Consider the following 27,688-nt stretch of genomic DNA (forward strand, 5'->3'; position numbering starts at 1 on the left):
CAACTGCAACAACATCCTTCATGAGTAATACTAGCCAGGACAAACCAGTGAAATGTACTGAAACACATGGACCACCTTCACTGAAATGACCAGGACAAACAAAAACAACATAAAAATACACAGGGCACAATTTCCAGGCAAAGTGCAGGGAATTTTTTTTCCACATTGACAGTTTTATGGCCTTAAATTCACTTCCCACTGGCGACGACCAATTGGGGTATGACATGTCACAGGACAAGTGTGGTTGGACAGAAAAAAAATGAAAAAAAAAAAAAAAACACAACATGAAATGTAAGACAAACAGTGATTCAAGTGCTGCGTGCTGCGTTTGCCTGAATGCCTACAGCTCCTTGGCAAACCCGAGCGACTGCACAGCGGCGAGTGGCGCACACAGGGCTCCCCTCCAACGTTTACACCCAATGATTCCACTTTTTAATAGTCACAGCACTTGACAGTGTCTTTGACAGGTTGACTGTAAAGATATACATATACATATATATATATATTTATTTATATATATTTATATATATATGTATATATAGGACAAAAAAAACCTGGTAGCCTTGTATGAGGACTGGTTTCAATCCAAATTGTGCTTTGTCTAAGAAACAGTGTAGACGTGCAGGAGCGGTCGACACCAGAGCAACGTTAAGTGTCTTTCAGCACACCTAGGAGGACTGCTTGCTGGATTTGGTCAGAGGTATCTCAACATTTCCCCTTTTATATATGTACAATAACGACAGAAGAGATTTCCAGCTTATTTGAACAATGTTTGAACATAAAGAACACACTGAACCATTATAAGGCAGAAAGCAGGTTCAAGTCTCCCTTGTAAGTTCTGTGGGTGTTTTTTTTTTTTCCTTTTTGTTTTGAATGTGTGATGAAGCCTAAAAAAAAAAAAAAAAAAAAAAAAGGTGCAACTTTATCAAGCTACAGTTGGCAAAACTAACAATTTCACAGCTAGCTAGTGATGACTTTGAAATGTAGGCGAGGTCTCTGAATATCTCCGTTTTTTAACTAGTGTTTTGGATAAAAAAGGTGACAAAAACACAAGAAGAAGAGGGGAGGGTGGTCGGGATCAAAATCACGAGTAGTCCAGGTGTCACACTACACTGTGCCTGCATCAAGAAAAATAGTTGCCCACTGTCCGTCAAAACAGGACACTGAAGTGTACGATAAAGGTGCACACACACATTCACTAACTGATCCCGGAAGTGTGTGTGGTTGCACTAATTCATCTTAGGAAAAAAAAGGCAAAATTGCTATAAATAGTTTGGCTCAGTCTGTTTTGTTTTTTTTTCTTCTTTACAAAAAAGGATATGCCAAGTTCAGTTTATTAGCAAAACCGTGTTATCCTCTGAGCACCAGGAACTCAGAGTTTCTGTCCTAAGGATTCAGTTAACAGGGGCTTTTTTTTTTTTTTTTAATCTGTTGGCTTAGCAGTTTCTCCTCACACAACACCAATGGAGAGAAAAGAGCAAAGAATACGACTGTAACAACACCCGCTGTCGTTCAGGTGAATACTAAAACACTCTTTGAGCCACGTTAGTCGGCAGAGTCTGCTCAGAAGATCATGCATCCGTGTGCAACAGCGACACCTATGCTACCGTGTTCCCTCACAAGATTTTTTTTACGGAAAAAAGGCTTGTCCCGGTCGAGCCCGCCCGGAGTCCCTTCATGTTTAGGGGCCCGACCAGGACGGAAATGAGGAATATAGTGTGGGAGTTTGTTGTGTTACAGTACGGCAGGCAGTGAGGGCCATGCTCAGCAGGTAGAGTAGAGGATGACAGACAGTCATAAGAGGGCTCAGCGAGAGGAGCAATGTCTTTGTTGACTAAACATGTACTGGGGGCTTGTGTCCCACCCCCCTTTCCCTATCCTCCCCCACCCCCCCAAAACAAGTGAAAATGAGCCCCGGTGTGTGTAAACCCCCACCCGTGGTAATGTAGCACCCCCGCACTGCTCCCTCAGCCCCCTTCCTGAGCTCCAGACTTAGGGAGGAGATCCTCGATCAACACTTCTGGGCCTCCACTGGAGACATTGCAATGTAGGAGCCGTTCCTCATTGGCTGACTGGCCGGCGTTTCTGACGACTCTTCGGGCTTGTCGCTGACCTGAGTGTAGGCCGTGTCGTCTTTTGCCGTCTGGACGGGGAAGAGTCAGGAGGAAAGAGCGTGTTACTACAAACCACTGAAGTGACAAGATGTCCAAACAGAAATACACATACTGTTTGTTTTATGTTTTAACGCTGACGTTAAAATGGGAGTAGATGTTTTGACTGAAATGTTCACAGTAAAAACACATCCATCTAAATATAGAGCACAAAACCACCACAGAAAATATTAACTTAAAAAAAAAAATAAAGCAATTACACTGTGAGGCGAGAACTTATGAGCAATTGAGATAATTAAAAAATGATAATAAGAGATGATGGATAACAAATTAAAAAAGGAGAATAGCAAACAAGGCAAAAATGAAGACTTACAGTAAAAGAATGAAAAGCTTCAGTAAAATCAATACGTTTTACTTCATTCTAAAACAGAAAGGAAAAAAGGGGGGTTACAGAAAATTAAAATTAGAACATGGTTAATACAACACTTCTTCACATTGCAATTAAGCTTCTTTAACATTCTCTCAACGCTAAAGTCAACGTCGAACTCTGCCACATGTGTGGACGTTACATCCAGTTGTTGGGCATTTTGGGAGATAAGATTTCTTGCTAATAGTTAGATGAGAAGATCGTTAACGCTCTCATGTCTCTACGCTTAGCTTAGCCTGGCTCTGTCGACAGGTAACAAAATCCACATTAAACCACAATGTGTCATTTTAACGCTTTGTTTTTTGTGCGAATTAAACCAACAATACCGAAATCTTTTTAAACAGATTTATATTTTATATCTCCTGGATAATATTATGTTATTTTATTTAATATTCTTATGTAATTTGTCTGCTTTTTACTGTAGAATTTTATTACAGTCTCTCAAACGATTAATCGATTATTAAAATAGTTGGTGATTTATTTAATAGTTGGCAGCTAATCGATCAACGTATTTTTGCAGCTTTAATAAATGCTATACAAATAAAGTTATGATGAACAATAATGTGTTAATTATTGAGTTTTAGAGGTGTTGGTAGGTGAATTTTGTTACCTGTGGACAGAGCCAAGCTAGCCGTTTCTCTATGTTTCCGGCCATTATGCTAAGCTAAACTAAGCTAACCGGCTTCAGGCTAGAGCTTCATATTTACTATACAGACATGGAAGTGATACCAATCTTCTCATGTGGCTCTTAGCAAGAAATTTAATAAATCATATTTCCCAAAATGTCAAACTATTCTTTTGACAACTTGCAGGCCTGCCTCTGGACAGTGATTGACCTGAACTTTGGTAATCTGAAGGCAGTGAGGCCAGTTTTCATATCAGCAATCCTGGAATACTGAAGATAAGAGGTGAACATGTGCTGTACTTCCTTCTGGGGACTACTGCAGTTCAGTGCACTTTAGCACTCATAAGATGCACTGACTAAAAGGGAACTGGGAGGGAGATGCTTTCTTCCTGAATACAAAGATTCATCGAAGATGCATCGACTGTTAGAAAATGTTCAAAAAAGATAAAAAAAAAAAAACCAAACAAAAACACCATTTGATCCAGAATTGGGGGGGGAAAAAACTGCTCATGCTCGCTTTGATATGCAGGAATCATGCAATGTGTTAGTTAACATGCGCGTAGCTCGAGGGTTAAACCTGCTGCAGCTCAGTGAAGTTAATGCAAAAAACCCAGTCAAACTCAAAAACTCTTTAGCTTTTACTGTAACATATTACTAATATCTACCATCAGTCTAGGTCACATTTACACTGTGAGCTAATGTCAGTGGGTAGCACACACTTTTCACTCCGGGGGGGGGGGGGGGTAACTGTGTGGATTAATTCTACAGTTTAGTCCAGAGCCGCAGGGCTACTTCCTACCTTCTTCTGGCGGTTTCGGCAGAACAAGACGACAAGGACCAGCAGCAGAATGACACCCAAACCCACAATGAGCAAGGGGAAGTTTGACACAAGAGTCACGATTAAGAGCAATGTCCTCATCTGGGCTGCTGAATCATCGTCAATAGTTGCCGTCTAGAGTTGAGAGAGAAGGTTATTGACTTGTGGTTCACTTATCGGCACACAAGGTTTGTTTCAGATTATACTAAAAACGGGTTCCTCACCTCGTTGACGAACATGATGGGGAAAATGGTCTCGTTGATGAACTTGGTATTGCTGCGGGGCAGAAAGAGAGAGACACGGGGAGGTCAGGAAGGACATCTGGCTCAACATGTGGCTGAAATAAGGACAGTGTGTGTCAACAGCGATGTGGGTCACAGTTCAACAAAGTTCGACTTACGGGAAGCCATGAACTCTCTTCAGAATGATATTGAGCTGAGCTCTCTTGCAGGCACGAATGGGAACCCCTGTGGTCTAGAAAAGACAAAAAAAACATAACTTTTAGTAAAAGTAGTAGGTTTGGAAATATAAAAGAATTCATGTGGTTTCCAGACTGACAGACTGCCACGTTCTGCATTTTTAGTCATTTGAATGATTTTTTTTTGTTATTTATTGTTGTGTACAATATATATCATGAATATTGATTTTTGCCATATAAATAGGCAACTTTATCCCTGTTTGTGCACATATTTTGTTTAATTTTAAATGTGAATTGAAGCTTGACAATTCAATTTGGAAAATAGAAAAAAAGAACGAATGTAGGTTAAAAAACTGTTCTAGCACTCAGAACAGTGACAGCTAAAATCAAAAATTAACATTTTTAAAAGTATTTTCTGTTTAATAATGTAAGCTTGCCAAACAGAATACAGAAAGAACCTTAAACGCAAATAAAAACACGTGGCCATTAGTTGAAATTAAGATCAAAACAACATTTCTCATTTAGATAAGAACTCCATAAGTCAGCAGAGCAAAAGGTTCAACACAGGTTCAACCTTGTAGCTCTAATCTGTTGGGATATTAAATATAAAAAGGTGTACCGGCTGCAGGTCGAGGTACGTCTCGTGTTCCTCCTTGTTGGGGTGGAGCCCGTCGATGGCTTCGATGTATTTGGGGTCAGCTTGATAAAAGTGTGGGAAAGACACCACGATGGGGGCGCCTTCAGGAAATAAACAGGATAAATACATGAGTCAGTGGCTGCTCATATCCTTCACTGATTCATTCACAACAACAAGGGCTAAAAAAAAAAAGATAAAAGAAGAAACGTGAGATAAGATAAAACCCTATCTGGTATTTTGTGAGAAGTCGGAATACAAACCATATCTATAGTTTATATATTGTGGCAGATAGCTGAAGAATGTCTGTTTCAGGTTGTAATGAGTCCAATTAATGATTAGCTGACACAGTAAAAACAAGAGAGCTTCTGAGGAACTAAACATCCGTTTAATAAGAAAATTCACATCTGCTGGAGGAGCAACTTACTGTTTTAAATTCACTCTATTAAATTGATCGATTGATTGATTTAAGTGTCCTGAACCACACGGCGCAGACGACCACAACGATCACATGGAAAATCTTAGTGTGAAGATCCACAAATTCAACAGAACAAAACAGAAACTATGAAGGACACATGGTGCTTTACGTGTCCTCCTCTCCTCCTAACATCACGTATCCTCCAGACCACCAAACTAAACCAGATGTTTTTTTTTTGCTGGATTCTTTCAAATGGCGAAATCTTAAGTTCGCTGTATATTTGTGCGCTGAAATAAATAATGAGATTCATCCTAAACACCACCAGGATCACATAAAAGACATTAACACTACTCCTCAGGCTATAAATCTGCCTACCTCAGTCTCCAAGGATAAAGTATCATCCTTAATTGTTTATTTCATGTGCAGCAGTTTAATGTTGTCTTTTTAATTAATCAATCTCTTATTTCAATTTGGATTGATTCTTTTGTAAAGCACTGCCTCAGTGTGTTAATTAGGCAACATAAATTAATCGCCTTTCCCTTAGAAATACTGACGACACCCTCAGAGATTTCTGGTCAGTTTTTTTTGGTCTATTTTTTCATTATTCAGATTATTCATATCTCATTTATTTACTTTCTTTTACATTTTTGCACTACCAGAGATTCAAATTCTGGGGCAGAAATGGTGAAACCTTTTTTTATTTTGTATATTTTGGCCAAAAAGTAGTCAAATTTAAACATACTGAGTCTGAAAAAATACTGCTGCTGTTGCTAAAACTAACAGGATATACATATAAAAAAAGACCTTTATGTTTCCTATGTCAGTGGTAGCTGCAGCCAGATTATATATTTACTTCTCTTGCACTAAATTGCAACTGTATATGTTTAAAGACAAAAAGCGGAAGTAGCTTTGTTCAATCAATTCTACATTTTTTTTTTTCCATTTAATTCGAAACTATGAAAGCGGATATAAAGACAGTTGAAATTTGAATGACTTTCTGCGGTTGAAGCTCTTCTGTTTTTTTTTTCTTTTTTTTTTTTTTTAGACCACACAGGCAGTGGCAGAATGACACCAGTTAACACATGACGACGGAGCTCGGCCTCGATTGGCTCTCAACGAATCATCACTAAAATCCCTCCAATAGCGCGTGTTTGCATCAGATGAGTCAGAGGAGCTGGCAAAGGCAGCCAATCAAGATGTGGGTATTATAGCAGTTTAATCAGTGGCAACCTACTTTCACAAATAATTGCATACGGTTTTTGACATAGTTTTAATACGACAGTATATGCAGGAACAAAATCATAAAATAATGATAATAAAAAGGATTTTAAATGAAATGCACTTAATACAAACTGGGGTAACAGTAGCATTTCTCTCTGTGATAGTACAGTATCTTCATGTGAGTCAAGCACAGTGGAGATTGCCTTATCAGTGCAATCACACTCCACTCAATGACCACTATAAAATAATTCAATAGCCGCCACACACAGGCAGCACAGTTAATCATTGAACCATGTATTGAGTAAAATCTCGCATGCTCAAACAGTGGGAGATATCAGACACCAGGCAGGGGACGCGGTTGCTGACTGAAAGGACATTTTTGGGGGCTAGAGAGGGGGGAACTATGTCATGAGGCTGGTTTAGAGTCATCAAAGGGAAGTGGGTCAGGCGCTATGGTAACTGAGGGGGTCGGGGTAGAGGCAGGGGAGGGGCGGGGTGAGGAAACAGGCGGTGCTCCTACCTTCTCGACAAACGCTGACTTTAAGCACCCCGGTGCCGAGACAGTCTCCAGCTGGCACGCAGAAGCCCGCGTTACTGGGGTTGTCTTTAGGGCTCATGAGTACGTCACTGGGGGGTGCGAAGCGGTAAGCCTGGATGCCTTTCACGTCCACGTCTTCCACGTACGCTAGATGGATTGACCTAAAGGGAAGAAACACTCCAATCTCAGTGCCTATTCCAGGATATAAGAAGTCTAAATAAAGAACTCAGGAACAAGGAACACCTCTTATCATGTTCTTATTCTTTGCTTTTCCAAGCCATAACCATAAAACAATAGGTGTCATTTACAAGACAATCAAATATCTAACTTTCTCTATGACCATCCCTAAGTCCAGGAAAAACTCTTGACATTCCTCAAAAACATCCCACGTGTGTTTCTCAACAGTCTTATCAGAAGCAGTTATCCTTATCAGTGGATTCATAAGCATATTATATGACTGAGATGTCGTTTCCCAGCAGATAAAACCATACTGGAAGTTCAGGTTCTCGCCCCGCCTGGATGCTTTGACTATAAACAAATTTCCAGTCATATCAGCGTACCTGCAGAGATCAGCAGCAAAGATGTAAAGCAGCTCGTTCCTGTTGATCAGAGGGTGGAAGACTGCGCCGTCCGTGCCGTTGATCATGTTGCTCTGATTGGAAGACCACCACGACATCTCCCTGTTGAAACGGAGAGAAAACGGGATGTATTGGCGCTTGGTGGAAGCTGCCTTGATTTGCAAGCAGGAATCTACCAGTGATGGAAAATAACTTCATACATTTACTCAAGAACTAAACTTTACTGGAGTATTTCCATCTTAAACTATTTTATACTTCTACTCCACCACATGTCAGAGGAAATATTGTGCTTTTTACATCCCTACATTTATTTGACAGGTATAGTCAGCGGTTGCTTTTCTGATTAAGATTACACATAAATCTTGAAATGTTTCAGATGTCTTTGAATTGTTGCTCCAAACTTCTAAAACTAACTTCTCAGATGGTTTCATTTAACAGTTTAGGACCCAGAGAGGTAAAACTCTCCGATATTTCAGCAAAAAAAACCCCAAAAAGATTCCAAAATCCAAAAAATGAAAACAAATTTGTGCATCTCACGACAACTCTGATTTATCGAGTGAATCTTTGGAGGTCAGGAACCTAAACTAAACTGCCAAACTGCATAAAAAGTAGTTTAAAACAAGCTCCTCCTCTACTTTCACTTTTGATAACTATGTTTTTGGTACTTTTTGCAGCTAATACTTTTAGGCAGAGCTTTTGCTTAAATAAAGGATCTGAGCGTTTCTTCCACCGCAAGAATCTACCTATTAATGATGATTACACTAAAAGTGCAAAGTCATTTTGGATATCCAAATATTTATTTTGCAATCATGTTCTACCTCGAGCCAGGGAGCAAAGGCTCTCTCCCCTCTGGACTCTCATACAAGTTGTGTAACAAAAGTTGATGCCAGTTTCATGGCTGGGAGGAAGTGGAAGCTATGTGCTGACAGGAAAGGGTTCCCTTTCACAGAGAAAGCAGGAAAAAGGAAAAGTCTGACACATGAAACTGCCTGATGTCAGCGTTTACCTCAGGCCGTTCCACGTGTCGATCTTGCCGTAATCCAAGTAGTTCTCCTCGCCGGTGTGGAACACAAACTCTCCTTCATGGGTTCCGTTTTTCTGTGGAGGACAAGACGAGATACGAGGTCCAGACAAAAGCTGCTGTGACAGACGAGTGTTGAGGATACAGCGGAGCGGCGCTGAATCAGAAACAGTGTTTATGTCTGGTGACAAAAGGAGCGTGGAGAACGTAAAAGAAATACTGCTTTGTGTTTGTTATTGACATGCCTCGGTGTCTTCTCGGCAGACTTTTACACAATAAGTCATTAGCAATTTATTGAAGAACATAAGAACAAAAACTCGTCTTCAGTGAAAGCTGCACTGATATTTTACTCACTATTCCTTATGATTAGGGACGCAATTAACGGTTATTTCAATTGTGGATTAATCATTTTGTCACAAAATGTCTCAATGTCCTTGAGCTGAAGTTGTTTAATTTTCTTGTTTTGTTCAACCAACAGTCCAAATCCAAAAGATAGTAAGTTTAATATCATACATGACAAAAGAAAGATTGAATCTTCACATTTCAGAGGCTAGAAGCAGTGAGTTTTAGGGATTTATGCGTGAAAAATTACTGAAACGATAAATCGATCATCAAAATAGCTGCTGATTTAATTTTTTTTGTTGATTGACTGATGGATTTATCAAACTAATAGCTCTATTTATCTATTTTAACCCAAAATGCAGCCCCCAGGGTCACAAGGCCTGTGATGTCACCGCAGGTGCCAAGACGCAGACGTTACTTAACACAAAAACAGGAAGTACAAGCGTCTTCCATCAGCATGTGGCCAATCTCACTTCTCTTACATGATGTTACCACAGGCTTCCTCTCGTCTGTTGTGTTAGTAACCCCTAACTACCGGCGCACACAAGTAAAAAATGTGCACTGCAACACCTAAGGAAGTAAAATCTCCAGCTTACCTTCCACATCAGCCCAAAGTGTTTATCCACTTCAGGCTTCAAGGAGTTGATCTTGGTGAGAAGAGGGTCTTCGAAGCCCCACAGAACCTCGTGGACGGTGCGGGTGAAGAACAGCTCGATGCCCTGGCTCTTCAAGTATAAAGAAACACCCGTGCGCAGGAAGAAGGAGTAGGTCGATAACTCGTTCATCACCGCCTGGGGAAATGTTACAAAAAAACAAAGAAAAAAAACACCAGGTAGATTAGTGAGGGGGGAGGGGAATTGGGGGGGGCAAAGGTCATGAGGATTCTCACCACATTGTTTAATTTCCATTTGTAATACTTTATGTAATTTGGTGGAAGAGCTAACGATAGATGCTTTGCACTTGGCTTGTTTGTCTTGGCCTGACCTTAATGAAGTTTACATGTTCAAGATATCAAAATGTCACAATAAAACGTAAGAGGACAATAGCTTGGAGTGTGCCAGTGGGATGATGAAAGATGTGTGCCAAAAAAATGTTCCAGCACAAACAGTGATGTTGACAGAAAATTTAACACATATGCCAATCAAATGGCTTAAGCTCACAAATCTACAGGACTTGATTAAGCGGCGGCTAAAGGCAATAATGACAAGTTTTTACAGATATGATGTCTTACCACAAACGGGATGTTGACAGTCCTGATGAGGTCAACCGTGGGGTCACCAGCTGACTTCTCGGGCACAAACACAAAAGTTTTGGGGTTCAGGGCGTAAATCTTGGTGCCATTCTCCAGGAAAGTGACATTTTCCCTTGGCCTGTACTCCCTGGAGCGGAAAGGGTGCGAGAGAAAAAAAAAACAGAGTTTACATTGGTCAGTTAGTCCAGATGTCTTTTGTTTTGATTTCACACGACAACAACAAAATGATTCCAGATGGACCAGACGCAAGATGGCTTCTCTTAAAAAACAGGACCTAACGAACCGCTATCCTTTCCCATCAGTATGCAAAGTTACCTGTAAGTGTAGGGTCCGATCTGTTTGACGGATGCCTTGCCGCCTGCTAAGAACTCCTCTGGATTGGTCACATTGAAGAAGTAATACTCCATATAAACAGGTGGAGGAGGATTCTTCCATGACTCAAACACTTGGCTCTTCTCCGTCAAAGTAATTTCCTGTCAGCAAAAGAAGAAAATACACTTTCAGATTGAGAAACAGCAAAAAAAACAAACAAAAAAAACAACAACAAAAATCAACAGCGACACCTCCTACAGCATTATGTGTTGAGTATCTAAAGAAATGCCAACAAACCATTTGGTGGGATAATGTTTTATTCACATTCAGGCACTTTTCAAAGCCCTTCACTACTCTGAATGAGTGCCATCTGAGAGCACACATGGCACTTTCTGCGAAGAGCTGGTGCCGGGCCAAGACCCCAAAAACCCAGAGGGAAGCAGAGAAAAGTCCTTCATAGCTGAAAAAAACCGTCAGGACAGGCAGAAAAAAAAAATCTCAGTAAAAACTGCACACATCCCTGACCTCAGCAAGCCTAGGCAAGAATCCGACCGTGGGCTAGACAGCCCACACAAATCCAGCAACGTATTGCAAAAACAAGACATGACGTTAAATGACACGCAATATGTCAGGTGAGGTTTTTTTGAATTCAGATTATGAGAGCCAAAGCGACCACAAAAAAGGTAGTAGCTGGTTTCATTCTGATGGGGTGGAGAAAAACAGGTTTGAAAATGTATGTGAGTAGTAACCGTGTTACATAAACCTGGCTGCCACATGTCTAAATAAGAGTAACGGTGACTTTAAACTAGATCATTAAACTGTATATGCACAAACAGCCTTTAATTTCAGTGAAGAAAAAAGTGACTTCAGGTGTTTGTAGACCAGGAACATAAACAAGCTTTTATTTTTCCATTCTTGGGGAGGGGGGGGGCAGAAAATGAACCGCTTCCTTTTGTGTCCGCTTCATGGCGAGTTCCTGAAAAACCCAAACCGTCTCTAGAGTACAGTGAAGCCATACATTGTCTTCTGCGTTCTCACAGGCACTTGTTGCTGAGAAAATATAGCTTTAAGGTGTGGCTGGAAGTTCCTGTTTGGCTTCCAACTTCCGGCAATCAAACGTGTTGTTGCTTATCTATAGAGTTGTTTGCGGGGTCTGTTGCATCCTTTCCTCTTTGCTACTTCACAAAAACCCACGTTAGATCTTAGAGGGTTAGTCAAAATAACCACTTTGATAGCTTTGCATTAAAAAAAAAAAAAAGGTCAGATGGTTCAACTAAATGCAAAGAAAAAAAAAGACCTATTTGGCTGATTTGGTTATGTTACAATGAATAACACACATTTACAGAATGATTAGAGATACTTGACATTGATTTCATTAAGCTTATATCTACCGCTTTTCATTTCAACTAAAAATGACTGATGCTGCACAGTCTGATCTCAGATTCAAACCAGGAAACAATGACCTGTCGCGCTTGACGTCACAGCTGCGTAACTACTTTAAAAGAAGTGTCTTCAGAATTAGAGATGACATATTTAGGACGAACTCGGGGTATTTAAGAGTTGCGAATCTCCTGAGTCTTAATCATTCTGCATTAATTAAGAGCTGAAGTGAAGCCAGGTAATGCAAAAGGACACTCCCGCAGAGGCATGTGACCATCATGAGCTGTCAGTGCGCTATGACGGACTTAAAGGGAATTGTGCTAAACCAGCAAAAAAAAAAAAAAAACACTTAATTTGTTCCCTTTTTAAAATAAGTTGCATACTCTATCACTTTTGAAAACAGGCCTCTGTCTTGTCTGCTCTCTTCCCTGCAGCATTTGGGGAAAGACTTTAACGTGTGACTGTATCCGGTGTGAGTCCTTGTGTTTGCCAACCTTGAACAAAGGTCTTTCAAAAAAAGGCCTTCGTCAAAGATATATGAACGCCACTTATCTCTTGGAAAACCTTGATCTATAACCAACAAAAACACAACTGAGGGACGAAGCGGAGTGGTTTGTCAGTGTAATCAAAAAAGAAAAACAACAACAACAACAACAAAAAAAAGTGTTTGCTAGAGGCAAGGCTGAGTGAGTTACAAGGTCTTAAACTAAACAGTGACGGCAATGTAAACCGGCTTTTATTCAAACAACTTCAGGCGCAGTTTAGGTGTGGTGTGACAAGATCCTGCTTTGATCAGCGTGTGCAAAAAAAAAGTCAAGAGGGCAAATTAAAATGAAAAACAAAGGAAGAATATTTGAACATTCTCAATTTAAGGCACATTTTGAGTCAAACCAGTACCAGCACAACCTTTTTCTTGACTGCTCAATCAGTCATACTACCTTGGAAAGGTGCGCTCTCCAAAACACCGCAGAGAGGAGTGGCGTGTTTGGGGGGGGAGTTTTTCCTTTCCAGTTTTCTCGTCTCAGCAGAACGACTTGGGATAGGCCGTGAAGAACGAGAACAACAAGGTGCTATGAGGTTGCTCTCAGGCAAAAATCGTACCCTGGAGGCCAAGAAGTCTGTCAAATTCCTTGCATGACTTTTCCACTTCTACCCTCCACACCCAGCTCGACAAGACACACAGAGTCTGTGTCCCGGAGGTAGCTTTGAATTGTTCCAAGCAACTAGGCTACATCATTATTACAGAGAGCCACATGCAAACATCAGATTAGGTAGATTTTTGGAGTCAGTTCAGCATGTTCGGGCCCGCCTAATTCAATGGGAAGACTGTGGAAAGAGGATTAGCTATGCTGTCATTCTGTGTAATCGCGAGCCACATCAGAATTATCCCCCCCCGTTGATGAACTCTCTTAATTTGGGGACGCCGCTGTGCTTCAGAATGAGGGAAAAATGAGACGCGGACCTAAATTTAACCTCGGGAGGCCAAATCGTGTAAGTGAGGCAGCTGTTTGTGTGTCCACTACTTGGACAAAATAGTGTGTCAAGCTTTTCTGCTGAGCTGTTCCTGTTTTTTTTCTTCTTCTTCTTCTTCTTAAGTGTGTGTGTGTGTGTGCGGGGGGGTGACTTTGTGTTGAGGCAAAGTGGAGAGATTTTTAAGCACAGATTATCAGTTGCACAGAGCATCCGACCGACACTGTGATACATGTCAAGGAGAGGAATGCGAACAATTTGAAAAAGGTCAGTGGCGGGTCTGCAGGGTGGGATACTGTGTCAGCTGCCAAACACCCCCCCCCCACCCTACCGAGCTGCCACCCCATCACCCCTACATAACTACAGCAACAGGAAGGAGGTTCTTAATTCAGTTTTTCAGTACGCCTCACCAGTAACAGCCCAGCAGTCTCCAGAAATGAAGACACGCCACTGCACTAATTCACATGTCAAATCATATTTTTTTTTCCTCCACAATTTGCTGGGATCACAAAACCAAATAAATTGTTGTATCATGTGACCTGTGTGTTTTTTGCTTTGTACTGTTTGTTATTGTGCTGTTATACGTTTTAACTGTGACCTGCCGAAGGGACTGCAGATGAAAATTAGCTATGAGCTAACTCTAATACAGTACATCTAATGGTAACATTTATTTTTAACACTGTACACGGTCCCAATAAATACATAAATAAATGCTGAGCTGCCTCTGGGAGGTGAGAGTGAATGTGTACAATACAACTGAAGTCAGAAAGTAATGTTTAGCCTGAGTGGATGGCATAATGTCAACATGATCGCTGACTCATTACAAAAAATGTGTGTGTGTTGGCTAACTTGTTGTAAAGCAGAATTCATCTCAGGACAGGCTGGTGCAACTGATCAAGTCTTGTTTTGCAGTGATTGATCTGTGAGGCAGCTGTAAGACTTAAACAAACCGCTGCTGCGATTTTAAGAATATTGCGCAGGTTGTGCTGGATTGCTATGCATTCAAACCGGTTCATTTGCTGGATCTGGAGCTTATATTTCCAAACATTTAGACACAGACATACATTTTACTGCACCTTTTACCTGTCAGACATAAATCTAATTCAATGTCTTGTTGGTTTGTCTACATAAAAAGGGGATAACACATCATCCTCCATCCACAACCATGTAAAACTTGCTTTTAGATCCACCACTGGAAGTCAGGGACTCCCTCCCTGACTCGCCTCACTCCCTTCCCCCATCCCTCCAGACCTGCACACCTCCCCCCCATCCCTCCCACCTTCCCAACATCCCTGCTGGCTGAGATTTCTACTACTATTACTACCGGTAAACCTCCCCAGAATAGCCAACCATCGAGTGACCAGCGTATCAAGCCCTTTCATTATCAGAAATGTGTCACCAGGTCAGGATTGGATTGCTGGACAGGTCATCAAAAAAAAAATAAATCCCCACACTTATCAGCTAGGAGGAAAGATCATATCATGCCTCTTTCCTTATTTTTCCACAGTGCCTGCCATTCAAGAGAAAAAACGGAATCCTGTGATAAATGGAAATCATAAAAATGCTGGATATCCGTAAAGGAAATTATAAAAATATGTCAGAGGATATAAAAATAACAGAATATTAGGGAAAGGTCATGACTCACCTCTAAAGAGTCACTAGTCCCCTTATGGGAGTTAAGGGGATTTTTTTTTCTTACATTGAGCTAAGCGTCTGTAACTGTCGGTGCTTTTGCTCAGTGTTACAAGCAACTGGATCATCTCTCTATATACACACACAAGCATTAAACAAAAAGCTGTACAACCATGCTGCTGCTGTTGCTGCTGCACAGACTCGGATCATGCGGATTCATGACGGGGAAAAGCTTCATCCCCGCAGAGCTGGAAGCGGAAGGTGCTGATACTGCAGCACGGTTATAAAAAAAAAAAATAAAAAATGAAAATGACCACTAAAGTAACCATGCCACGTTCAAGATAATTTTACACGGGTTGATCTTGTGACCTCTGCATGTGCTGCCACCAGTGAGATGCTGAATGCGCATGATTGGCCACTGCAGATGAAATGGTCTAACATTTAAACCCCTGAAGTGTGACAGATGGAAGAAATGTGAAAGATAGAAACAGAGAGAGAGAGAGGAGGGAAAACACACATATGAATTGTCAGCTGAAATAATTCCCTTTATAGCGTCAGAAGAGAGCGAAACTCACCTTTTTTAACCGGCTGTGGATCATTGTTTGGAAGACTTGAGCCACAACCAGGGCGATCCCCACTATGAGGAGGTGAGCGCACACGATCCCGGTGGCGTAAATGGCACAGGATCTCCGAGTCATGATGCCGGCTTTAATGTGTTGTCCTCTCTTACGAGCAGAAAAACTTCACTGAAGTCGGAGCTTAAGTTCACCAAAAAAACAAACAAACAATTAAAACAACTAAAGACAGCGAAGGCGAGGTGTAGGACCGTCAGTCTTCGGATCAGCCGTCTCGAAGGGGGGTTTAAACTTCTCTCTTCGCCACCCTGGCGAGGTCTCTAGGTGAGGCTGGGAGTATCAAAAAAAATAAACAAAAATTAAAAAAAAAATGTTGGCACTTTATTCCGAGATAGCTATATTAACACTACAGCGTGGCTAGAGCGAGCTGCTCGGAGGCGGTGGTTGAAATGAAACAGCAGCTCTGAGCACATCGGGACGTAAATGAAGCGCCGTCCACCTCCTCCCCTTTTCCTCTACGCATTAATGAACTCGGTCAGGCGAAAAGCGTCGTTTTGCTGTGGCTGCATGGGCGGTGGGTGTGCGTTAAAAGAGAGGAAAAGGCGGTGATGGGGTGCCTTGCTTACATGCCTGATGTCACCAGAGCAAAATAAATAAATAAATAAGAAAAGCATATACAATTAAAGTGCATAAAAACATGTATTTTCTCTTATATCCGTGCCTTTAAATGCTATTTATTTTGCATTTAGGCTAGTTAAGCAACTTCTACGAGCTTTTTTTTTTTAAACTTTGTTTTACATTAATGCTTTTCTGTTGTGATAATACGTGAAGTTTATGGCATGTATGTAATAAAACAAGCACAAGGATTATGAATGAATTAGCAGCAGCGTGCTTATCCGCACGGTAGTACTCCACCTGGCGACTTTATTTAATGAGATTAACGGAGGGATGTGTTGATGTACATGTACAGAAAAACATCATAAATTCATGTTCATAAAAACAAAAACATGTCACTGCAGTGTTTTGTTTCTGCTTCTAAACACTCTCTCAGAGGAAATATGCAGGCGGGAGATCCGTTACCTTTTATGAAGCATCCGCTATCTCGCCTCATCGCGTCTCCTTAAATAAGCTCCGCGTGGACATGAATAATGCGCCGTTCGAGCGACCAACGATCGTTGACGCGAGCCCTTTGTCTGACCAGCTCGGGCTCTCATTGGCTATCGCCCTCACGGACCACCGTCTCGAGACCACCCCCTCTGGGCGCTGATTGGTCAGACGCTGGTGAGTGCGATGTTGAATTTGATCGACTGATTTCGGGGCGGGGCTCCTTTAAAGGGGGAACCGACGACGTGATGCTTCTGGCCGGGCAGTGAGTGGATGTTCGGCGGCCACAGCGGAGCCCACTTTAACCATAGATGATGTAGTGAAATACCAGAGAAATGCGAGTGATTTATAGACTGCATTAAGCTCATCATGAGGCCACTAAATATTGACAAAAACGAGCATTTATATACTCTCCATAGAGGAGAAATGTCACTGCAGAAGTTAAAGTATCAACAGTATTGTTGACATAATGTAATATAACCTTGAGTCAAGGTTTTGGTAATAACAGAGCTACACAAAAACAATTCTCTTTGCTGAGAAGACTTTACAAAGAATTTCAATGACTCACTAGAAAGTAGCATGTTGGGACTATCTTGGTGAAATAAAGTGAATTTAATTGACAGTGCATTTAAATGAGTGATTTCATCTAAAAGAAGTGGATCTACAACACATGCTTGCACGTTTAATTAGTGCAGGATGTTGCAGCATCATATACCAACTATAAATGGTATGATAGTTACCATTTACAGGCCCTCGTGTTATCGTAAAGCCTTTAATGTTTCAGTGGGAGCAGAAATGGTGTGAATTCTCAACGTGACACGAGGCAGGAAAAACAGCAATGACATTAAGTTTGCAGCAACACTCGAAAAAATCCATTTGTTTCGGCACAGCAAACACTGATCTGAGCTATGCGACGCTTGCCTGCTGGTTAGACAGTTTTTTTCAGAGCTTTGGTCCAGTCAATATTGATTTTTGCTTAAAGGAAATTTTTCTGAGTGTTCATTTTTCACTATGATTTGGTTCTAGCAGCGATAGGAACACTAGTACAGTGGTACTGTGTTCACAATGGCGACGTTGTTGTGTGTCAAGCATAGGAGAAGTATGAATTGCAGTTTAGATTTCCTTGAATGGGAAACATCAACGATGGCATCACAATCAAGTGTTGAACTAACAAGCTTGTGGCTACTGTTGAAGCCAGTTTGAAAAAGCACCAGTCCAGATGGCCTAATGGACAACATGCAATCTAATGCTTGCTGAAGTTAAAGTTTCACACCTCTAAATACCATCAGGACTTCACGTTTAAATGTCAGAAAAGGTCAGAGGTGACTTTCCCCGGGATTCTACAATGCCTTTTGGATTCTGTGGCACTCAAAGCATCTAACTTCTGTAAGGCTGTAACTGGACACTGGGAATTGTGAGCCACCACCATCCTTATTTACAGACAACACCAACTGCTTATCTCAAGAGAGCTTTTACCCACAATTCTGCTGGATGAGATTCCAGTTTAGATACAAGGTTACCTAATGAGAAATCTGTCACCACTCAAACAGCTCCACCAGTCTTTCATCCAACCGGCTGCAGCTCTTATATGCCTTCACAAACAAATCTGAATCAGATGCAATAAAGCTATCCTCTCTCATCAGCTATCTGTTTCTCATTGACTGGGAGTTATTTGGGGTTTGGTTGGTGGCCAACAGTTTTGGATACTTCCTGCTATAAAAAAATGCTGTATGGGCAGTAATGGACGGACTGAAAGGTGAACACGGTCATGCAGTCACCTCTTGCATAATCCATTCCTAAATAAAGCAGGACAAAAGAATACCACTTTTCCTCAGGAGGTGATATACATCATATCATTTGATGTTGCTTACTGGAAGGAACTGGCTGGGCTGGACTCTTAACATTAATGTAATTGAGTGTTACCTCATTGTGCTAAGCCTTATGGCAATCCCGGAGGATGGGAGCTGCAGGAGGGGGGCGGCATCTGTTCAAACAAGAGAAGTAAAAAATGCTAAAGAAAATCATCAGGGGGGAAGGATAACAGTCAAGTAATGCAGCAACATTGTTTCTGCCAAAAGAAAGGGTGGGAGGGTGAAGAGGGGTAAAACAGTTCAACCTTTGTGATGGTCTCTTTTTATGTTTGGTCAACAGAGCGACACTGATTTTTTTCTTTTTTTTTTTTTTTGTTGTTGGACTTGTTGGAAGCTGAAGATATCCAGCTTTGAAGGGCTACACAAAGCTATTTGATGACTGGGGATCAACATTTTTATGTGAATATCTCTATGTACAGCATGATAAAAGGGGTTCATGGATAGAAGAAGGCAACCATTCATACACGCCACAACAAGGAGACTTTATCCAAAGGGTAAATAATTTCGGACAAGTTCCTCCAATGGATCTGGGTGTCTGTTGTCTCCACAAATCATTCATTGTGTTCCGACGCATTTTGTCCCCCATCAAAAACAAAAAATGCACCAATAGCTTTTAGTTTGCACTTTGAAGACACAGCTAAAGTGCAAATGTGGCTAAACAGCAAGCACATTTATGTGGACACAAATGTCTATTCATGAGTTAGGAAAAAAAAGTATTCTGTGAATGTTTCATACATTCTGCGCAGTCAACATTTCTAAGTTGTCCGTGATAACTGCAAAATGGGTTATGCGCTAACTCACGTGGGCTTTACTTCACATTGTGTTTAGGAGCAATTTAAGGTCATCGTCCTCACACATCCAATAATTACGATAATAGCTCTATTGTGAGTCAGTAACTCAGTACCTCTGGTTTATTCACATTTGAAACAATTTGCTTTTCAGTAAAACACAGGCGTTAGTTTGACTAAAGAGATGCTCATGACTGTCAGGAAAATCATGTTTGAAGTTGATGGGTGGATTCACAGTGAACTTTGCAGAGGCTAAATGTAAACTACTTTCAGCTTGCTCAGGAACACGCAGTATGCAAACATTGATTCATTTCTTTTAGGCTAACATATCCCTCAAATAAAAATTTGTTATGCTGAATTCATCTGCAGCACTGTACAAATAACGGTGCCGACGCCCTAAGTCACAAAGCTATCTGAGGTCATGCCTTCATGTATCAACAAGGTAAGAAGGATAAACAGGCGTGTTTGAATTGAAGTGAAGTACAGAAGAAGAGGAAGGTACATTTAAGTGTTGAGGCAAACATTTCATTCATTTTAAATAAATACATCCCCTGCTATGTGTTGAGAAACTCGCACAGCTATTAAGTTTAAAAATCAATAACTACATTGTTTGTCAAAGTTCATCATTGACCATGAGCCACTTAAGGTTAAGTCAACAGCTTTTTTCCAGAGCTTTTAATCAGCAGTCTTTCTCAGTGGACTGAGTTTTGGATGCAGTTGAAAGCTCCAGAAAGAGCTAGTGGAGTTTGAGTTGAGTTTTTTTGTTGTCAAATCTAAAATGATAAGATTACCTGAATGTATTATCACTACTACACTTGCACAATGCAAAAGATAAGTGAATTCCTGTGTTGTAGTTTAACATACAACACAATGCTCTATATCAGCTTTAAATATTGCAATTTAAATTCTAGTTCTTTATAATTTGGGGAAATTCTACCATCCTAACTAGGTGATGTAAAAACTGCATTGTAATCAAGCACAAAAGAAGCCAGCTTTTCTTATACATAAACTGTCGGAGGAAAAGTATTTTCTCTTGACAGCAACAATCTGCTGTCTGTAAGATTTAAAAAAAAAGTGAAAACCAACCCTATCATCCAGTCACCAACCACATTCCATCATCTATCATCCCTATCTGCAGCTCTCTCCTCATATCAACACAACAGAAACAACTCTAACACTTTTTGTAAATACTGCTTGACATAAGCGTTGCCCTCCACCCCGCAGGGCTGCACTGCGGTGGAGCCTGGTACCGAACATTAAGTCACGGTACTTTCGAGGCTAAGACAGGCTTTGTAAGGCAAGAGACTGATATACAGGCATAGTTGTGGGGGTGGAGACTTGTGAGGAGTGCCAGACCTTTTCACTGGAGGTGATGAATGCAAACGGAGTCATTAAGTGCTATGGGAAGAGTACACTACAGTGAATTTATTTCTGCGTTTATTTATTTCATGTTCTCCTTGGAGAGAAGTACAGTGGCCGAAAGAACTTGCTATGTTGCAGCCAGTGGTGGAAAATAACTAAGTACATTTACTCAAGTACTGTACTTCAGTATAAGTTTGACGTACTTGTAGGCCCTATTTTACTTCAGTAATTCCATTTTATACTCTAGTCCACTACATTTTAGAGGAAACCATTGTACTTTTTACTCCACTACACTGACAGTTACTTGTCAGATTAAGATTTTACAAAAGGGAAAACATAGATAAACTTATGAAATACATTGCATTGTTAAAGGTTTAACCAATGGTTGCCAACCTTTTTGACTTGTGACTTCTTACAGAAAAGCAGCGTCTTGTTGGCATCTCTTGTAATGTTTCAGACATCTATGAGTTGTTAGCTGTTGCACCAAAGAGAGATTTCCACTCAGATGGTTTCATTTAAATATTTTTTTTTAAGTTCAAAGAGGTAAAATTAACCAACTTTTCATAAAAACAACAAAGGTTAGGGAAAAGCCCCAAAATGAATACACATTTTGCTGTTTTTTTGCTCCATTAATCATCCCACAACCTATCTAGTGACCCTTTGGAGGGGGCCTGACCCCTGAGTTGGGAACCAATGGACTAAACTACTTAACATTGTATAAAACTATTAGAACTGTAGTAGCTCCAGCTCAACCAGCTACAGCATCAGTATTAAAAATCTAATATGTTATTGTAATATTGTAAATAAAAACGTAATATAACATTAATAATATTATATATTGATATCTTAAACACATTTTACTGATGATATGTTGTACTTTTACTTAAGCAGGATTTTGAATAAAGATGTTTACTTGAAATGGAGCATTATTACATTGTTGTATTGGTACTTATCCTTAAGTAAAGGATCTGACTTCTTCCTCCACCTCTGGTTGCAGCAGAAAATAGAATTGTAATATAAGAAACCAAAATGAGCGATAAGAAGAAAAGCTGAGAGATGGGATCCAAGCTGTTCCTTTGTAATTGTATGTATTGTATATGCTTTCTCATGGTCAGTGATGGACTGACCATAGCATTCCTTTGTTTACCTAGGTGGGGTTCATTTCCCACCATTCAACTAATGTGTTTTGTAACAGGAGACAGCAACGCATTGTTCCCACACAGAACGACAAAGTGTTAATTTAAGAAATCAAAGAGGAGCCGCTGTCGCACGACATTACAATGGGAGAAAGACAGTCTTGTTGATCTAAATAACATCTTTTCAAAACATGATATGTGTTCATCATGATTAACAAAAAAAAAATCGTGGTGATCTTGCTTAGTCCTGCTGTCCCCAGGGTTGAGAGGAGAGTTATGCAACAATATATGCATTGTGCATTAGGCATAGCCTGACAAAGCCAGCCCACAATTTAGCTTCACTCATTAAATTGTGAAGGGAAGAACTGAGGCTGCAAGATGTACTCTGGCTTTGGGAGGCTAGATAACAGTAAACAGTGACAGTAAGTAATACGTTACGTCATTTGAAGGCACTAGGAATGTTAAAACAAACTTTATACTATTATTTCTTATATAAGAAATGATTTAATCTGCAACATTAACAGGCAGCCTAAATGGAAGCCTTAAAAATGTGTGAGTGTTAGTCAATTCATTCATTAATTACCAATGATAGTGATAATCTATTAATTGTTTTAGTCATTTAACAAGAAAAAATGTCAAACACACTCTGGTTTCAGCTTCTCAAATGTGAGGATTTGCTGCTTCATTATAAAATGAATATCTTTAGTTTTTGGACTGCTTGAAGACGACACCTTGGACTCTGGGACCTTGTGATGGGCAGTTTTTGTAAAGTAATGATTACTTTATAAATGAATTTTGAAAAGTCACCAGATTCATCGAGAATATAGAAATATACAAAAACATATTCAGAACAATAGCCTGAGCATGTGGTGCCAATATCTTGACTGTTTATGAAGGTTTTAGGGAAAACTTGAGGAATCTACTAAAATGCGGGACATGTGAAGCTTGTTCAGCCAAATAAATGTCAACGTATCAAAAGTTGACAGGACCTTGACCACAGGACTTCTGAGAAAGGGATATCTATCATGCCAAACCTGTATTGTGTCCTGTACAGATAGCGTGTTAGGAGGTTTGCACATCCTTTCTGGTGTATTGTTTTCTACAGTTGCTCAACATCCTAAAGGCTGTAAGAGGTTGTTAAAAATGGCAGTAAACTTTTTCACTGAAAAGCCAGCATGCTGCTAAACCCTCTGATTTTACTGTAAACAAAAACATTTCCTGTGTATCAGACCAGTTTCCCCCAATTGTACTCATCCTGTTGATGAGAAGTAGAAAGTCTCTAGAGGAAAATTAATGTTGTCCTGTTGCTTTGATTTTTTTAATTTTATTGTGCTTGTGTGGAATAAATAATCAAATAAAAGAATGCACGTCATCTAGCAACCAATCAAAAGTGTCATCAAGTTTCTTCATTTTTTTTTACCCTTTCTGGTCTAAATAAATGTAAATAAAGTACTAAAATAATGACTCAAAATTACTATCATCAGTATCATTTGGATTTGTTTATGGATCTGTTTATAAAAGTGGGATTTGTTTTCAAATTGTATCCCCTCACCACCGCTGCACTGATCATATCAGGCATGTGGTAAATACAATTAAACAGTAAATACAGTTGTCCGCATCCTAATATTTTCCATCCATTCGCTTCCAGATTTTTTTCTAAAGGGGCTGAGCTTTCCAAAGTCAGGCCATCTTTGCACAACCATTTAGAGGGCGATTTGTAGACAATGACCGATTTCGTAGGTGTCGTATTTCAATATTTATAAGTCAGGAGGCATGAGAAGGAAATCCTCCTCAAGAGGAAAAAGAAAGGTACGGTATGTAAAATGCGGAGAAAACAAACTCAGGCGCTTCCTCACTGCAATCAACAAGACAGATAAGAAAATTAGACTGAACTCCTTGTGAGCGTGCAGGACCTAGAACTGCTGACAGATAAAAGTTGCATCTAAAAAATGTTAACTTTTCAGGAGCTAAAAAGCAGCCTTGTTCATAGCCGACCAACATGTGTATTTGAGTTTATCCAGGTAGGTATAAATGGATTTTACTGGTCAAAGGATAGTAGAAGTTGCCCATTCCTTAGAAGGCTAGGTAGCTTTTAATGTGAGTTAATAAAACATGAAAATAACCTCCACTGGAGTTAAAAGTTTTCCAATATCAGCTGCAGTTAGACAGAGAATCTCCTTTGCTTTTCTTCCCTTATGAGGAGCTTACTTAGAAACTAAGCTGGCAGTTTCATGCTGGGGATACACTGAAATCTGAAAGGTTCAGATGTCAACATACACAGTATATCTCAATGTGGATGCAAGGTTTGACATGTGATTAAAAAAACCAGAAACGGTGAATTCAGGTCATCAGCAGACCAGAAAGGAGAAGGGATTCAGCTGACCTGACACTCGGCCTTTGCATGTCACTATACAGTATGTCACGCCGTCTGACTAAGGTATGTGGGAGAAAGATGTCACAACACTTTGTTGGGAGGAGTGGAGTGACATCAGTGAAGTTCCATCAACAATTTAAAGTCGGAAGTTCCTCAGAGAAAATGGTGCAATAGTGACGTAACATGGTCATGACAACATTATCCATTCATTGATCCACGTAGCTGCTGCATCATGTCGCCTCAGAGCGGTCCTGTGACAGCACGAGGACTCTATAGGCACGAGTAGGAGGCTCAGGACAGCTGGAGAGATAAACAAATCCATTCACAGTCTACAGTCAAGGGGCCTGTAGTTGCTGGCATCGAAATAACCGCATAATAATAATATGCTGTGTGTTTATTTGATTTTAATGGTTTCTTTGCAACCAACTTTAAAAGACAAACAATAAGAGTCATACAGTTGTCTGACCTTTCAATCAGCTGATGGTTTCTCTTCCAAAACGCAAAAACATTGCTCTAATTAAAAGTTATTCGGAGAGTCGCTTTCAACACTGTCTTCCATTAGGTGATAACTCAACAGGTGGTGCTATACTTCAACTACTCCATCAAAAACGGGATCTTGTAGGTTAATTACGCCAAATTTAACACTGAGTAAACAGTGAATTGAAGCTGCCCGTGATAGTTTTAAATCTCAAATGTTTATTCAAATCTCATTGTTTTATGGATGCATTCAAGCTGGCTGTGTCGCTGGCAAACAAACTAAAACAGCATATTAGACAGTTCACTGACTGCATTGAAACAGTTTACTAAGTTAGTTTGTTGCTATAAATAGGGATCATCAGCTTTGAAAAAAGGGGAAACAGAAGTCTCTCTGTCTCAGCAGTGTTTTCCCTGGTGGCTGAACAGCAGGAGAGTCCGGGGACCTGAAGTCAGGCTAATTAGTTAATTCACCAGCCCTGAAGGGAATGACATGATTACACTCAGTCAACAACAATCACTATTCCGTGCAACAGAACTTGCCATGAATGTCTCTATAATCTTAGCACATCTTGATTTTGCCAAGTGGTTGTTGTCCTGAGACCAACATTTTGGGACAACAGCTGCCTCAGCCAATCAACGTTTGTGATGCCCCAAAAATTGCCCAGAATATCCCTAACCCCAAGGATCACAATAGATGAAGCAATATCATGGGCAACTTCTGATGTTAAACATTACCCTAAGAGTTGCCTCAGTGTATTGGATAGATTTTTGACCCTAGCTCTCACTGTTGCTTGCTGTCTGCAGCATTGCCCATAAAATTGCAGAATTTATCACTACCCTAAGCTCAACCAACATCAAGAACAGTGGGAAGTTTATGCTTTGTTAGCTAAAACTAGATATTTTGCTTGTGCCCTTAAAATATGAAAATAAATCAAATGTGTTTTTGAGTCAAATATTATTTATATTTACAGTACACATTAAAAGTTTGGTTAGTATTGGCTTGCTAGCTTGCACATGTTTGCTAGCTAACTAAATTTTTAGCTTTTTTAGCTAGGCATGCTATAAAAATATCAACATCTAAATATTACTTTCAGATTGTTTCAATTTTAGCCATAAAGATAACAATGCTGATCGGTTCTGGCTGGTAGCAACCTGGCTAACTGTTAGCTCACCTTTGCAAGCTAATGTTAGCCTACTTCCATGGTGGCAAAATGCTAATCTATAAAGCAAATAGCAGGGCTTTCTCTGATGACATCACAAATGTTGATTGGCTGAGGCAATTGTTGTCCTAGGGCTATCATACAAAATGTTGGTCTCAGGACAACAACCACTTCACAAAATCAGGTCATGCATAATGTCAGCATCCTTAGAAACTGACCGTAAACTTGGGGAACTATCTACTGTGAGAAGTACAGAACAAAGAACAACAGTTTAGGTAAATTGGCAGTAATACAAAGAATCACAAAAGCAGAAGCACATTGTTTAGCATACAGTAGATTAAGCAGTGGTGGTACTTTTAATCAAGTACTGTACCTAACAACAAATTTATTATACTTGACAATTTAGGCAACTAAACAGCTACAGCTACAGCTTCCACAACACAACAGCACAACAGCTACAGCTTCCTATTACTTTGCAGATAAAGATTTTCACAGAAATCATACAATCATCTTATAAATGATTAGGCTTTGTAATAGATTAAAAGTACACAAAAGGAAATGAAGCAGTTGAAATTAGCTCCCCTTCAACCAGCTACAACATTACCATGCTGTTGTTTTGTTTTTAGGTACATTTGGCTGATGATGCTTATGCACTTTTATTTAGGCTAAGTGAAATGGATGCATCAGGACTTTTACTTGTAATTGAGTATATTTACATGGTGATATGTCTAGTTTTACTTAAATAAAGGATCTGATTACATCTTACAATATCTAACAACATCTAAAAACTAGATAGTATTTAGGTGGTATATTTCAGCAATTACACATTTTATTGACAGTGATTACAGATGCCGTGATTGCATGGGATTTGGCTCAGGAGTCAGGATGGCATAAATTTAACTGCCAAATTTTCTAACAATGAGAGCCCCCTAGTGTTCAAATACCGCACAGTAAGCTCCACACAAAGGAATCTTTATAACTTCATCTTTATGACTATACATGTGCGCCCGGCTTGTGCAGTCATATGGTAAAATTAGTGAAACAGCTAAACCTACAATCCCTACTACTATACCTATTCTGGGTGAGTTTTGTTTATACCATAGTAACTGTGACTCAGACAACACAACAGCTGAAACCACATAGTTTAACACCCTATAAATGGAGCTATAAATATAACCTCTTGCTGTTGTGAGTGAGCAACTTGACTACCAGTATATACACATCTAGACGCCATATAAGTCGTCCACACACACCCAGCATAGCAGAAGAATAACATTAATTTAAAAGGAAACATCTATTCTATGTTTATGTATCCCACCTTTAACATGCTGTGTTTGCTGCTTCGCCGATACGAGCCATCTGCAAAGATGAGTGTAAGCGTTTAATTTAATATAAAACGACTGATTAACGTCTCCTCAACAGTCCAACGAATTCCCCCGCCGTTACCATGGTTACCGTGCAACAAACTACTTGCCTTGAAGGTAAATGTTTTACTCGTAGGATGGCGAAGTCATGACCCGCCCTACTCTGCCTCTGATTTGGCTAATAATTCGTTGCCTTCCTTAGTTCGGTTGGTTAGGTTTAGACATGAGGAATGAGATTGGTTAGGGTTAGGGTAAGAATATCAGGGTCAGCCAATCAGAGG

General features: G+C 40.1%; 1 protein-coding gene across 9 annotated transcripts; it reads right to left on the bottom strand.

The window, feature by feature from the left end:
- Positions 1 to 1,917: 1,917 nt before the first annotated feature.
- scarb2a (scavenger receptor class B, member 2a) lies at positions 1,918 to 27,486 on the bottom strand. 9 transcript variants are annotated; one of them, XM_044329822.1, is made up of 15 exons: positions 27,362 to 27,485; positions 18,799 to 18,859; positions 15,772 to 15,954; positions 10,718 to 10,875; positions 10,382 to 10,529; positions 9,747 to 9,941; positions 8,794 to 8,885; positions 7,770 to 7,889; positions 7,192 to 7,370; positions 5,018 to 5,136; positions 4,381 to 4,454; positions 4,205 to 4,256; positions 3,963 to 4,115; positions 2,485 to 2,532; positions 1,919 to 2,143 (listed from the first exon to the last, which is right to left on the bottom strand). In XM_044329822.1, the coding sequence occupies exons 3-15, from the start codon at positions 15,892 to 15,894 to the stop codon at positions 2,012 to 2,014; spliced, it is 1,593 nt and encodes a 530-aa protein (XP_044185757.1). In that variant the 5' UTR covers positions 15,895 to 15,954; positions 18,799 to 18,859; positions 27,362 to 27,485; the 3' UTR covers positions 1,919 to 2,011. The 9 variants fall into 9 exon arrangements, with proteins under 9 accessions (XP_044185777.1, XP_044185757.1, XP_044185746.1 ...); XM_044329811.1 differs by having other exon boundaries at positions 15,772 to 16,101; XM_044329832.1 differs by lacking the exon at positions 18,799 to 18,859.
- Between the last annotated feature and the right edge of the window lie 202 nt (positions 27,487 to 27,688).

Source organism: Thunnus albacares, chromosome 2 (genome assembly GCF_914725855.1).
Source record: "Thunnus albacares chromosome 2, fThuAlb1.1, whole genome shotgun sequence".
NCBI lineage: Eukaryota > Metazoa > Chordata > Actinopteri > Scombriformes > Scombridae > Thunnus > Thunnus albacares.